We start from the raw sequence: 15715 nt of genomic DNA, 5'->3' as shown, positions 1-15715 counted from the left end.
GCTTCAGCATCAGTCCTTCCAATGAATATTCTGGACTGATTTCCTTTAGGATGGACTGGTTGGATCTCCTTGCAGTCCAAGGGACTCTCAAGAGTCTTCTCCAACACCACGGTTCAAAAGCATCAATTTTTCGGCGCTCAGCTTTCTTTATAGTCCAAATCTCACATCCATACATGACTACTGGAAAAACCATAGCTTTGACTAAAGGGACCTTTGTTAGCAAAGTAATGTCTCTGCTTTTTAATATGCTGTCTAGGTTGGTCATAACTTTCCTTCCAAAGAGCAAGCATCTTTTAATTTCATGGCCGCAGTCACCATCTGCAGTGATTCTGGAGCTCAAGAAAATAAAGTCCGTCACTGCTTCCACTGTTTCCCCATCTATTTGCCATGAAGTGATGGGACCGGATGCCATGATCTTAGTTTTCTGAATGTTGAGCTTTAAGCCAACTTTTTCACTCTCTTCTTTCAGTTTCATCAAGAGGCTCTTTTAGTTCTTTGCTTTCTGCCATAATGGTTGTGTCCTCTGCATATCTGAGGTGACTGATATTTCTCTTGGCAATCTTGATTCCAGCTTGTGCTTCATCCAGCCCAGCATTTCTCATGATGTACTCTGCATATAAGTTAAATAAGCAGGGTGACAATATACAACCTTGATGTACTCCTTTCCTGATTTGGAACCAGTCTGCTGTTCCATGTTCAGTTCTAACTGTGGCTTCTTGACCAGCATACAGATGTCTCAGAAAGCAGGTCAGGTGGTCTGGTATTCCCATTTCTTTAAGAATTTTCCACAGTTTGTTGTGATCCACACAGTCAAAGGGTTGGTATAGTCAATAAAGCAGAAGTAGATGTTTTTCTGGAACTCTCTTGCTTTTTTGATGATGCAACGGATGTTGGCAATTTGATCTCTGGTTCCTCTGCCTTTTTTAAAACCAGCTTGAACATGTGGAAGTTCACAGTTCACATACTGTTGAAGCCTGGCTTGGAGAATTTTGAGCATTACTTTGCTAGCATATGAGATGAGTGCAATTGTGTGGTAGTTTGAGCCTTCTTTGGCATTGCTTTTCTTTGGGATTGGAATGAAAATAACTTTTCCAGTCCTGTGGCCACTGCTGAATTTTCCAGATTTGCTGGCATATTGAGTGTAGTACTTTCACAGCATCATCTTTTAGGATTTGAAATAGCTCAACTGGAATTCCATCATCTCCACTAGCTTTGTTCGCAGTGATGTTTCACAGGGCCCACTTGACTTTGCACTCCAGGATGTCTGGTTCTAAGTGAGTGATCACACCATCGTGGTTATCTGGGTTGTAAAGATCTTTTTTGTATAGTTCTTCTGTGTATTCTTGCCACTTCTGCCACCTCTTCTTAATATCTTCTGCTTCTGTTAGGTCCGTACCATTTCTGTCCTTTATTGTGCCCATCTTTGCATGAAATGTTCCCTTCAGAAGTGCAGAAGATGAGGAAATGACATACTCTACCTCTCTTACAGGAGATGCAGGTGGGACCCACCACACCTTGTGGACCAAAATCCAGGACTGCCAAACATCAGTCCTTGTGTAGCCAGTGCCCATGGGAAGCATCCCCTTTAGACAACAGCAGTTTCCTGCTGAGCCTGGTAACTCCTTCCCAATCCCTCTCCATCTAGCGCCAGGAATGAAATCTATTTATCAAGCCAGGTCCAGGTGTTATGCAAGCTAGCTCCTTACATCTGGATACCTGGAATCAGGAAGGCCAGACATCCAAATGGCGCATGTGTGCATACATGCAAAGTCACTTCAGTTGTGTCCGACTCCGTGGGACCCTTATGGACTCTAGCCCACCAAACTCTCTGTCCATGGGATTCTACAGGCAAGAATACTGGAGTGGGTTGCCATGGCCTCCTCCAGAGGGTCTTCCCAACCCAGGGATAGAACCCACGTCTCTTAAATCTCCTGCACTGGCAGTCGGGTTCTTTACCACTAACACCAGCTGAGGGTAGGCACTTTTTTCATCTCACATGGATGTGGTTTTTGTTCAGTTGCTAAGACATGTTGGACTCTTTCTGACCCCATGGACTACAGCATACCAGGCTTCCCTGTCCTTCACTGTCTCCTGGAGTTTGCTCAAACTCATGTCCATTGAGGTGGTGATGCCAGACGGTGAACATTTTCTCCAATGGAATATCTTTCTCAAGCTGAAAGAATATCTGAATATCTTTATCAACTGGTCCCTCTGAACCTCCTGTGCTGTCTTTCAAATGCGATAAAGCATCCGACCTCCCAGCGTGGTCCCTGGCTACTGTGTTCCACACAAGGGGCCATACCTGCTTACCTGCAGATAGTAAGTGGGCTCCATGAAAGACCCATCTAGGCTGTAGCAATCATTTTTCTCTTAAAAACAGCTAATAAGAAACTAGCTCTCCCTCACACTGGGGATGGGGTGGGGGAATGCGGTGATCAAGTCATCCTGTCCAGAAGATTAGGTTTTGATTTGCTGGGTTACCTTTCCTTCATTTTTAAGGCAACATGAAACCAGAGGCATCAGAGTTATGTCACCATAAGCCTGGCTAAGTGTTATCTCTAAGTATCTTGAAGGCAAGGGCCAAGGTTTTATAAATACATCTGCTGACTCCTGCCAGGCACCCAGCGCACCCTGCACACAGAGGGTGAGCTGACAAAGCTGCAGGTTTACTGACTAATTAGCAAAAGTTAAGTACCATCTACTTTCTGAAAAGTACACATTATATTTAGATTGCTAGTGAAATTACGGAGTCAAATAAAATCTGAACTGATCAACGCACACCCCGTGATTTCAGCTGTTTAGAAGAGCTGAGCAAGACAAAGGAAGCAAAAAAGGCCCACTAACAACCAGAACACAGGCCAAACACTCCCACACTAAAATGTGTAGACTTATCAGTAGGGAATGCCTCTAGTTACTCTCTTAGAGTTTATTTACTCCAACTCTACAAACAACTCTAATGAGCTCAGACGTGCCTCATTTGCAGATAATAGTACATTAGGCAAAGCATATTTAAGGGTGAGTATATCTGAAAGTCGGAGAAGGTAATGGCACCCCACTCCAGTACTCTTGTCTGGAAAATTCATGGATGGAGGAGCCTGGTAGGCTGCAGTCCATGGGGTCACTAAGAGTTGGACACAACTGAGCGATTTCACTTTCACTTTTCACTTTCATGCATTGGAGAAGGAAATAGCAACCCACTCCAGTATTCTTGCCTAGAGAATCCCAGGGATGGGGAAGCCTGGTGGGCTGCCGTCTATGGGGTCTCACAGAGTCGGACACGACTGAAGTGACTTAGCAGCAGCAGCAGCATATCTGAAAATGGGGACATTGGCAGCAATAGAAGGATTGAGCTGGGAGCAAGGTCAGGAGAAAGAAAAACCATACTAAGCCTTGTAGTAATTCCAAAAAGCATAGTTTGGAGATGTTTGACACAGGGGAAGTAATTCTACAAACCATCAGAGCCCATCTTACAGAAGTCATTTTAGTAGTGAGGCATAATAATGATGTTGAATCATTTGTTAAAGACAAATTAAATCATGTTTTTCTTCTAAAGAAGGGGAGAAGGATGTAATTCATTCCAGAATGTTAAAATTCAAGATAGCACATATTTTAAAGATATTTTGGCAAGTAAAGGAATGAGCTTTTTTTAAAGATAACTTTTTAAATATACAATTTTATTTATTTATTTATGGCAGTGCTAGGTCTTCATTGCTGTGTGAGCTTTTTTCTAGTTGTGAGAGCGGGAGCTACTCTCTCTCTGCACTACTCAGGCCTCTCCTTGCGGTGGCTTCTCTCGTTGCGAAGCACGGGCTCTAGAGCACAGGCTCAATAGTTGTGGCGTGTGGGCTTAGTTGCTCTGTGGCATGTGGAATTTTCCCGAATCAGGGATCGGGAGACACAATGCATGTGTCTCCTGCATTGGCAGGTGGATTCTTTGCCACTGAGCCACCAGGGAAGCTCAGGGATAAGCTTTGATCACCAGGAAAATTAATAAATATGTAGGGTAGTTTTACCCTGACGATGCTTAAATGTGGCATCACTACAATAAGAGCAGACACCAATGCTGGGGCTGAAGTGAACCTGAGGGGTAGACAGAATGGACCCCAGGGGTCTGGACAGAGAGCAAAGTTGACACAGGCCTTGGGTGTCAATGTGTATTGACAAATGCTGAAACAAACGCTAAAATGAACACAGGCCTTCAGAAGACAGCCTGCCTTTCTTATCCGTGACGGAGGGTCTCACACCCACTCTAGGGGCCATCACTGTGCTACTTCTGTTTGCCTGCTTTTTGTTTTTCATTTGGCAGTGCTTTAACAGGTGGCCGAAAGGCAGCTCTGGGTGTGCATATTCAGGTTCAGCTGGTCGCTGCCCTTCTTTGGTCTAGGCTGGGCCAAGTCGACTGTGCCGTAAACTCCTACTCGTATAAGGAAGAAACCAGGGGACTGTGACAAGACAGTCTTCAGCTGAAGACATGCAGAAAGCCTTCGGATCTACATGCAAAGTAGTTCTGTCCTGGGCTTCTAATACTTCTTTTTCTGGTATTGCAACTAAAATTCTTATAGGATTTTAAAGTTGAAAGGAACAAACTTGGTAAAGGCTTTGGAGCTGGGAAGATGCAGGTCTGATGCTGGATACATCATAGGAACAACAATAATACCTACATTATGGGTCTTGTGTAGATTAAGACAACATAACTAGAACATTTAACATGGTGTCTGGCACATAGAAAATACTCAAAAATTGACAGTTAATATAAAAATGTATTTGATTAAGGGTGCCCTCCAGGAAGAGGTGGAATCTGACTGAAAGTGGTTCTCAGACATCTCTATCAAAGGATATCACCACCACCACCACCAGTCCCTCAAACCCAACCCCCTCCAATTGCCAACTGCCTCTTCTCAAGGCTGACTTTCGACACTTGGTTGGTGAGAGGGGCCCTGAGATAACAAAACACTTAGTCTCAGCCTCACATTCATTTTCTCCCTGAAGTATGTCAAGCAGGGAATCAGCGAGGGTCTCACCGAATCAGCCCACTGGCTGGGGAGCTCGTTCTCTCCAGCGTAGGACATCCAGGCCTGGTTCCTGTAGGACGAGGGGGGCGTTGGGATGAAGTAGCCGGTGAAACCAGGTCTATTGGCAGCTGGGATGGCGAACACTGCTGGCACTGTATTACCTGGCATGGAGGAGATGGATGGGTGAGATTAAGCCAGCGCCTTGCCAACTGGGCTAACATCTGCACAAGCTCGGGGAAGCTAGGAAATAGGAGGATTCTGGCATTGGAGAAGGAGCTCCTGGGGGGCGGGGGGCAACAGATTTCCACCTGTAGCCTCAGCCCCTGCTCACCTGCCCAGACAGTAGTAGAGTCACCTGCTGAGACTTGGACCTGGCTTTCTAGAGATGCAATGGCTCAACTCCCCTTGCCGAGCCTTCACCAATTCCCCCATCCCCATCCCACACTCCTGATCTGCTGGCAAGAGGAAATGACACCTTGGTGCCGGGGGTTTTCCTCCCAGAAGGATGGGTGTTCTTAAAGAGCCAAGAAGAGGAACCAAAAGGAATGGGTTTCATTGGTGGAATTTCTGGACACACTATGCTTTACTAAGTATTGACAACTGGGTGTTTTAGCCTAAAAGGAATGGTTTGGTTACAAGAAAAAACCCATTAGGGCATGTCCAAACCTCCACATTCATTGTTTGTAACAGCGAAACACTGGAAACAACCAGTATGTCCCTCATCAGGGGACAGGATCAACTGTGGCATATCTCATAATGGAATACCACATGGCAGTGTAAACAAATGAACTGGATCAATATGAGTGTAGCAACCTGGAGAACCCTTGCTAACAATGTTTAATCAAGAAAATAGTGCAAAAGGAAAGGTATAGCTTGGCATCACTTATGTAAATTTAAAATATATATAGCATTAATACAGTATATTGTTGTAACGTAGTGAAATGTTAACACCTACTACTTAAGGACTGTAATTACCTCTGGGGAGAACGGGAATGAATTGGGGGTAGACAGTTGTATCCGGATTGCTTTTTTTTAAAGGTCTGAGGTCTGGAAAGATGTTAACATCCACCCTGACTATAATATATCTTAGTATTTTGTCAGATTTCAGATATTGTAAACAAATAAAAGCAGTAGCTCTTCTAGCCAGGGCTACAGGAGATCCAGAAATACAGCCGCTTTTATCCCTGAGCCTGGCGGACAGAAGGTGAAGAGCGGGGGAGGCAAAGAACAGAGGTAGAGGGGGTGACGCTGGGGCAGGGCGCGTGCTTCTTCCAGACTTTTCTCCTCTAGCCCACCTGAGTAATTTAAAGCCGACTGATCCAACTGCGCCACGGACACGGGGCCTCGGGACACCTGCGCGAAGGAGGCGCTGTCGTGCAGCTGGGCGGGCTCGGGCCCCGCGGACTCGGCCATCCTAGTCTTGCTGCCAACGTCTGAAGTGGACCTGGGAGGGGAGAGAGGCCACCTTAGCTGCCTGCGGGGACTGCGGCCCGCGGGGTGAGGCGGGGCTCCCGGGGAAGCGGGGGAGCGCCTCGGCCTCCGAGCAACAGGACTGCTGGGTCTTCGGGCCTGAGTTTGCAGCCCCCGGCCCCCTGATGACAAAGGGGGCCTGCACGCCCAGACCTGGAGCAGCCATCGTGGTGGCCGAGCTGGAGTCATTTTTAGACATTCAAGGTCAGTGCTCCCCTGTGGGTGACTCTTGAGTCTCTGGGGAGTAGAACACTTCATCTCCACAAAAACATGAGCCAAGCAATTAGCACTGGGTCTTAGCTGGGGATGGTCAACCTGGCAGGCGATGACATCACCGGCAGCCAATGGGAAGGCTTCGTCCGGAGAGCGGCTGGAAGCAAGAAGCCCCAAGCTCCGGAAGCTAGGGCTGGGGTCTGCTCTCTGGAGCAGAAGCCTAGTGCTTGCCGAGTGTTAATGAATGCGAGAACACGTTTTTGTTCCACAGGTAAGCAGAGAATCTGGCCCACTTAACACCCATTTCCACTTAGTGCTCAGAAAGCCAGGTAATAAGAGGGGGCTAGGGTGGGGGCATTGGCTTCTCACCCCAGTATAAAGGGTGCTTTAGCCAGTCTCTGTCTTCTCTTTGGCAGAGGCACTCCGGCTTTCCTAAAATTCAGATGGAAGGAGGCAAAGACAGCCACAACAGGTAGCAGGCTGCCAGCCCACAGGGCCACCCTCTGCACAGGGGTGCCAGGGAGCAGGACAGGAGGCAGGGGTCTGAGTCCTAACTACCTCCTCTCTCTGAGCCCCAACTACCTCCTCTCTCTGAGCCCCAGTTTCCTCAAAGAGGAGGGTGACTCCATCTCAAAGGTTCCTCTCTGGTCCAACCCTCTGGTTTCCTATGGAGGAGTGACCTCCTGATACTTGGCGAGGATGACAAATGGTGCAGAAGGACATGAAAGGAGAAATAAGAAGTAGGTCCGGGCCTTCAGCAAATGTAGCATGAGTCACTGATGACAAGCTCCTCCAATTCAGAACCCTCAGGAGCAACTATTCCCCAGGGAGGGTCAGACACAGGCTGTGAGGATTAAACTCCACAGGAGGTGGGTGGGGGGGACCAGGACCGTGGGGTCTCTCTTCTTTCTCCTTCTCTCCTTTTCTCACTCCCACAGCTCTGGCTTCTCACGTGCTGTTTCTAGGCATCAGCTACTCCTTTGGAAAACCATCCTGGGAAAATCCCTGGATTCTGCTCCGCACACGTGGTCACCTTTGAGGACTCCCAGAGCCTCTGAGATCATTTAGGCCTTTGCTCTCATTTGACAGATAAGGATGGAGAAGGCAATGGCACCCCACTCCAGTACTCTTGCCTGCAAAATCCCATGAATGGAGGAGCCTGGTGGGCTGCAGTCCATGGGCTCGCTAGGAGTCAGACACGACTGAGCGACTTCATTTTCACCTTTCCCTTTCATGCACTGGAGAAGGAAATGGCAACCCACTCCAGTGTTCTTGCCTGGAGAATCCCAGGGATGGGGGAGCCTGGTGGGCTGCCGTCTCTGGGGTTGCACAGAGTCGGACACGATTGAAGTGACTTAGCAGACAGATAAGGAAAGAGGAGCCAGACAGGTGAGGCATCGTGCCTGGGGTTACCCAGCAGGCTACTGGCAGGTAAGGTGGAACCCTGGTCTGCTATCCCCACCCCACCCCCCTACTCTGAGCTTGACTGGGGTCAAAGGGTGATGTCTACACACAGCTCAGCATCCTAAACTGCTGGAAATGAAGGGAGGGTTGTTTCTGAGGAAAACTCATTTCTTTTCACCGTTTTCACCAAGCTCAGACCTGTGGCCCACATACAGCATGACAAGCATTTTGGGGCAGGCTGTGGTAGGAAGGCCAGGGCAGTGGCCCGTATGGACCCCAAGGCACAGTGTCTCTCCCAGCCCTGGACACATTGTCTATTCCAATCTCCCCCAGTGCTCTTGGCTGTTGTTTCCTGTCTATACGTAAAGCATGTGCTTTTTATAGTGTTACAGAGCAAAGAGAATGCTGAATATATGCTTCCCAGCTGACCTGTCCAAGTTCATGTACTTTCAGCCTGAAGGCAAGAGTTAGGGCAGGAGCCAAGACACACTGCTCCCCAGCCTCTTGGACACCACCCCTCAGTAACAAAGGGTCTTCTGACACACACACCTGCAGGAGGTGCCCAGACTTGAGACAGCTGTTGTGATGGCCCAAACTGGAATAATTTTTAGATGCTCAATGTCAAGGCATGAGGTTTTTAGGGTATGGGGCAGTTGACCTTGGGTTTTTTCAACTGTGGGTTCTACAGGACTTTCCATTGTCGATGGTAAGAAAGTAGGCCAACCCTCTGTGGCCCCCACTTCTTTCATGGCATTCAAGGTACCCTGGTCACATGATTGTCTATACAGGTGATGCACATGATTGTCTATACAGGTGGGGCAGGGCATGAAGGAAATATGTCAGGGCAGGGCTCACAGGACCAAATCTTCTGCAAATATCCCAAACAAGGCAAAGAAAGGAATGTGTTACCGCCTGAGGGAAGCGACAGCCACAGGGCCCGTCCGTGGAGGCACAGGTGGAGGGGGAGAGCCCATGACCATTTCAGGAAGCTGGGAAAACCTGTAGGCCTGAGAAAGAGAGGAGCAAATAGGGAGACACATGTTAATATCTGGTGCTCATCAACACACAAGTTCTTCTTACTTAAAAGGGAAGCAGACTTCTGAGGAGTCTGCTCCTCAGAAAGACTTTCCTTCTTTCCTCAAACGTCCCCCTTCCATCACCCTTAACATGTCCCCAGTCCCCTCTTCTGGAGAAGGCAATGACACCCCACTCCAGTACTCTTGCCTGGAAAATCCCATGGATGGAGGAGCCTGGGGGGCTGCAGTCTATGGGGTCGCTAAGAGTCGGACACAACTGAGCGACTTAACTTTCACTTTTCACTTTCATGCATTGGAGAAGGAAATGGCAACCCACTCCAGTGTTCTTGCCTGGAGAATCCCAGGGACGGGGGAGCCTGGTGGGCTGCCGTCTATGGGGTCGCACAGAGTCGGACATGACTGAAGCAACTTAGCAGCAGTAGCAGTAGCAGCAGCAGTCCCCTCTTCTGTCTCATCTACCCCCACTCTTCCCCTTGGCGGGCCCTTGCAGTCAGAGTCCTTCAGTTGGTCTTAGAATCCGCCAAGTTGTTTCCTGCCTTGGGCTTCCCCAGGAATGTTTCTCTCCTTTCATTCTTTCTGTCATTCATCCAGCCCCATATTCCCTTGGAGCTCCATATTCTGTTTTATTTTTTTTTATCATAGCAGTTGTCACTCTGGTATTATATCATTGCTTATTTATTATTCACAACAAGACTGTAATGAGGGCAAGGGATCTGTTGTCAGCTGTATCTTCATGCCTGGAACAGTGCCTGTTATATCCTGGATGGGCAATAAATATTAGATAAAGAATGAATCATTGATTGTGCTTATTTTCTCACTCATGGAAAGCAGATTTCGTGGAGGAAAGCAATGGGTTTGGAGTCCGGAATATGGGTTGAGGTTTGCTAATAAATAGACTTTTTGTCCCTAAGCAAGTCAGGTGACTTCTCCGGACCTCAGTGTCTTCTGCTGAGATGGAGACAAGGATGCCTTGCTCAGAGGGGTGGATGCAAAGCAGATCGGGCCAGGCAGTGTATGTGTAAGTATTTTATGATCTATAAAGCACTATTTAAACATAAGGGATCAAACTGTCAAGTGAAGATTGTAATTAACTTGGGAGGGGAGAAAAGAAAAATGGTCAGAGACAGGACCAGCAAGCCAGACCACAGCCTCTGAACAGGAGAAAATCTAGGAATGCTCTCTGCAAAGACAAAGCATGGCTTGTGCTTCTTATTCATTTTTTTCTATAGGTATCATGGCCTGCCATATCTCTTAAGGAACAAGATGATAGGGCTTTAAACCTGAAGGTATCCAGACAAAAGGTAGCAGAGAGAGAATCCATAAACAGGATTCTTTAAAATGAACGAGGGCTTTTCCCTCCAGCATTATGGGCTTCCCACATGGCACAGTGATGAAGAATTCACCTGCCAGTGCAGGAGATGAAAGAGATATGAGTTCAATTTCTGGAGTAGGAAATGGCAACCTGCTCCAGTATTCATGCCTGGAGAATCCATGGACAGAGGAGCCTGGGGGGCTACAGTCCATGGGGTCGCAAAGAGTCAAACATGACTGAGTGACTGAGCACAGACACATTAGGGCAGACTACCTACTCATAAGGGCCAACCCACTAAATAACAAGTAGATCCTAGGTGAAACATGGCTTTTAATGCATGCTGGAATTGCAAGATGTAAGGAAATCTTAAGGATTCCCACCCACTATCCACCCTTTCCCTCCCACACCATAGCAAACTAAAATAAAAACTGTGAGCTGAAATCAGAGGTGGAAACAACGAGTAGTAAACAAATTTGAAAGGTGAGATTGCCTGGAAAACAAATGCCATATTGGCAATCAGTTAAGCCTGGGATAGGCAAGGTGAGGCAGGTAAAACCGAGACCCTTACAGCCAACCTAGGCTCTCCGTTTGGTTCAGTCATTCACGCTCTGTGGACACGTCAGTCCCTCTGTGCCTTATTTTTCTATTATTTATTTTCCTTGTGAAATAAGGCACTCAAATACTTTGTGGGTTTCCACAAAAAAAACACTTCTTTAGCCATGAAACCATTCTGACATAGCCCGAATACATAACCAAATCAAAGCAGAACTGCTCTGGTAGAAGTTGAGGGTGGGGATGCCCTGGTGAGTTTGACCCTTTGCTTACCTGCATGATGGCACCTGGGGACTCCCGGAACCCTACGGTTTTGCAGAGTTTGAAAATCATTGTCCTTCCAGCTTGGCATTTACACTCTTATCAACAAACCAACAAGTAAGGACATGCCTTTCCCAAAACAGAGAAAGAGGTGTCTAGCCCCTCATCTCTCTTCTGGCTTCTCCTGATATCAGCAGAGGAGACAGACAACTTATTTTTATCCCTGGTTCTTGGAAGGCATACTCTGTAGTCAACACAGTTTTCCAGCCAAGAAAATGCATTCGGGGTCTCTATCTTGTAACAGTTAACCAAAGAATTGATTAAAAGTTCTGAATTTTTGACAAGTACCAAGGGAATTTCCTACTTTGGATGATCTTCTCCAGGTACAAAGCAAGCCTGCACAGGAGATCAAGGTCTCCTTTGGTCTGTACCCTTGGTGCTCCTGGGAAGCTACAGGGTCACATGAAAAGCAGAAAGGCCACCTTTGCCCCGGGCTGAGGAATTCCCCTCAGCAGTGTCTTCCTCCCTTCCCTGTGCAGTTCCCCCATGGGTCCCAGTCCTCCTGGATTTGCATTCTGGCTTCTTTTCCATGTGTTTGGAACCTGACTGCCTGCCAGCTGCCTTGTGACTCAGATCTCACTGGAAGCTATTGTTCAAAACTGTTACCTTGTTCCAGGTTTCTAGTTCCTGGCACAGGAACAGTGACAGTGGCCGTGAGGGGCCCAGTCTGGCACCCAAGGACACCATCTTTTGGGATCCCTGTCCTCTGGCTAGAAAGGAGATCAGACACTCGGAACTGAAGGCAGGGTTTATAAAAATAGCTCGTAGTTCTCCCAGGTGGAAGAAGCCTGGATATAACAAGAAGAGGCTCCACTTTGAGCTCAGAACTTTGGTTGTAAAAGTAGAAGGGACATGGTCTGCTCAAGGTTCCCGGTCCCGATGTCCTTGGGCAGGGGGCGAGGGGGTGGGTCAGGGCCATTCTTTCTAGCAAACCCAGTGGAGAGTGAGCCCAGGTGAGACTCCCTGTGTGCTGGACCCTCCTTGTGCACGTGCATCCATCCAGAGGGGGAATCTGGTCAAGATCAACCTTGGCGGGGGGTAGCACTAGAGGGGTGACGGGTCAAAGAGGGCAGCCTGCAGTTGGAGGAACAGATCAGGGTCTCAGGCTTTGCACTGGTGGGAGAGCGAGGACTTACAGGCCAAAGCCACCTACTCTAGTTGGAGGCCACTGTCCAGAGCCAGCCAGTCAGCCCCAGGCCAGAGCGGATATGCCAGTTTTTCCATTCCTGCTGACAGTGCTGGCTTCCACTGCGTGGCGCCCCTTCCACCGCACTGTGAATACTGCTCAGCCCAACGTCTACCTAAGGCCCCATGCAGCTGGAAATAACTTTACATCCTATTGCACGAAGTAGAATCTTCCAGAGGATAGTTCTTATTTAGTTGAAAACAGAGGGTGTGGTAACTGAAGACGGACCCCATGGTGAAAACCCAGTGTTCATCTTGATCTCTCAGCTTACCAGGAGTTATTGAGAGCAACACTGGGGCTCTCAAGGGCCTGGGATTCATAGAAGGTTTGAGCTGGAAAGAACAGGAGACACCAAGACCTCACTCCTTACCTTAACACAGAGGCAAAAGGAAACCCAGAGAAGTGAACTGACTTGCCCAAAATCACATAGCCAGTTTAAGGGCGCTGTCTCAAAATTCTCAGCCAAGGGTGGCGTGGTGCAGAGCGTATGGGTTTGGAGTTAGACAAAAGTGGAGTTGAAACCTGGCTTGACCTTGACCGGGTGCTTGACCTCAAGTAACTTACCTCTCTGTACCTGTTTTCTCATTAGGTAATGAAAGTAACAGGATCAAACCCCATTTCAAAGGCTGTTTAAAAGACTCATTTTATATGTTGATGTGATGTCTGGCACATAGTGGGTACTCAATAAATGATATGCTCTTCCTTCTGAGACAAGATAATATTTTGATACAGTAATTGTAGTAACCAAGACCTTGCCACCACAGTTCCTTGAATCCAGGGCCCTTCCCCTGCCCCAAGAACATCTTGCCTTCAAGGAAGTTCACTATCACTCAAGATGGCCCAAGAGCCAACTCTTCCTGGCATTTCAAAAGCTAAAAGCTATTAAAATGCAAGAGTTTAGGATTTTGAATATCAAAAACCTAAGCCCTTAAAGCACTCAAAGCTGATGCCAAAACAAACTTTGAAAGAAGTGAGGAACCTTTAGACCAGCGGTCCCTAAGCTTTTTGACACCCTGGACCTGCTTCATGGGATTCAGTGCTTACGTGGAACTGGGGAGGGTGGTGGTTTCAGGATGATTGAAGCGTATTACATTTATTGTGCACTTTATTTCTATTATTATTACATCAGCCCCCCCTCAGATCATCAGGCATTAGATCCTGGAGGCTGGCAATCCCTGGTTTAGACCACTCTGCCCCTGTATTAGGCAAAGACCCTTAAGTAAAGAAGAGCAGAGCTTAGATGCTAATGAGCCTGGAGAAGGGGCTCTGTGTCCCATCTCAATCTGGGAGAACAAGGGATGGAGAGGAGAGAATAAACAGAAGGACAATGCTAGAGAGCGGAGAGGGGCAAGGGTGTGTGTGTGTGTAAGGACGATGCTAGAGAGGGGAGAGGGGCAAGGGCGTGTGTGTGTAAGGGCTAGAGAGGGGAGAGGCAGAAGGGAGAGAGAAGGCTCAAGCATGGGAGGAAGGGAAAGAGAAGTCTGGAGAGAGCTTGTAAGCAGGGGGACCAGGAAACAGCTGCCAACACCTGCAGACTAGGTGGAAAGGAGCACTTCTCAGAGGTGCCACCCAGAGTAGTTAGATGAGAATAAAATGAGACCAAGTACTGAAGCTTTCTTCACCCTCTGACCATGCTTTGCACCATGTAGCCACCCACCCCTACTCCTACACACACACAAAATAAGCTTAATCAGAGACGGGGAGGGAGGCCCTAGACGGAGACTGAGCTTTTGGCACTAGAACGCCATTACAGAGAAAGTTACCTGTCTTGCACACCTGAGTTTGTGAGCTGAGCTGCATATTTCTCTCCTCCCTCCCTCTCTCCCTTTCCACGCAGCATTCCTGTACAAAATGTGATTTTTACTCACTTGAATGATTTCTCTAAGCCTGAAGGGATATGCATTTGCCAGACACTGGGCACGCTGTTGGTTTTCAAGGGGGATTCCTCGGGGCAGCCCATAGGCAAAGATCTCCAACCTAGGCTGTCCCAGTTAATATGGAGCAACCTACCTTCACAGACTCTGGGAGTTGCAACACCCCATTGTTGGCAGCTAGCATAACTGACTCCATCTTGGGCCTGTTCAGTTCCTCCTGTCCTTCCATTGACCCTACCCGGGACTGTACCGCGTGGTAAATCACTTCTGTGCTGTCAAGGGCTTTGTAGTTAATAGATATCATCTAATGATCATTAGGTTCCAGGTGGCCTCTCTGCTCTGCTTATCTCTTATCACTTATCTCTTATCACTTATCTCTCCAGTGATAAAGGCTTTCAAGATGTAGTCCCTGCACCCATAAGACTAATTACCCATCATAAATCTTGACTTAGGAATGCACTGCCTGACTCCCTGTCCCCCAAACCCTAGGTTAACTATAAAACTGTCCCAGTAGCCCCTCTGCAGTGTTTAGTGCAGCTGCTAATGCTTCTGGATCGCCCCCTGCCCCATCCTACCCTGTACGTAAGTTACTCTATACTATAATACTGATCCATTGATTACATGGAACTGCCTCATTTTTCAGTCTCCAGATACCTTCTTGGTTTGTTGGGTGTCCTCCATCCTTAAACACCATTCAGCACTGCCTAGGGTAGACCTCTCCTGTTGTTCCAACTTCACCAAACTGCCAATGACTTTTATGCAAGAACTAACATTGACCCCCCCCCCCACTTCCTGCCCCACCAAACCTGCCTGGATGGGAGCTCAGAATAGATTCAAATTAGATTTGGAGAAACACAAATGTTTAACATTTTTTGAATCCAAGTGCTGTGGATGTAAATTCCTGCCTGATATGCCTGGTTATCTCATCATTAAGAAAGTTTAAGACGGAGTCTTTTGTTTTATTTTTGAGGGGAGAGGAGGAAAACAGGCTATAATCTTCTCAATTCTATCTTAGTAGAGATGTCTGTCTTACAAGGGGCTATGATAGGAATGAACAAAACCCCATCCAACTGGGGAGGCTTCCTGATAAGAAGAGCACACGCTGAAGTTTAGATTTGAGTTCTCATCAGAGCCTGGGACAACCTTCTGGCTTACCTGGCCAGAGGGTGGACAGAACATGGGCTTTGAAGTTGGAGAGCCCTGGGTTCCAGCCCCAGTTCTGTCCTGTGTCACCCTGGGCAAGCTTCTTTACTTCTCCAGATCTCAGCTTCCCATGGAGTACGTGGGGGATAGTAATGTTGACTTCATGGGGTGGTTCTTAGATCAGAAGAGAC

General features: G+C 47.7%; 1 protein-coding gene across 2 annotated transcripts in view; it reads right to left on the bottom strand.

Annotated features, from left to right (window-relative positions):
- KIAA1549L (KIAA1549 like) overlaps positions 1–15715 on the bottom strand; it is a 320960-nt gene that overhangs the window by 5531 nt on the left and 299714 nt on the right. For both annotated transcript variants that reach the window (XM_059875159.1, XM_024975896.2), the window contains exons 18-20: positions 9009–9106; positions 6308–6456; positions 5022–5173 (exon numbers count right to left, since the gene is read on the bottom strand). In XM_059875159.1, the coding sequence (XP_059731142.1) occupies positions 5022–5173; positions 6308–6456; positions 9009–9106 (399 nt within the window). The remainder of the gene's footprint in view (positions 1–5021; positions 5174–6307; positions 6457–9008; positions 9107–15715) is intronic.

The sequence above is a fragment of the Bos taurus genome, chromosome 15, assembly GCF_002263795.3.
Source record: "Bos taurus isolate L1 Dominette 01449 registration number 42190680 breed Hereford chromosome 15, ARS-UCD2.0, whole genome shotgun sequence".
Taxonomy (NCBI): Eukaryota; Metazoa; Chordata; class Mammalia; order Artiodactyla; family Bovidae; genus Bos; species Bos taurus.
This window is presented reverse-complemented; position numbering and strand designations above follow the sequence as displayed.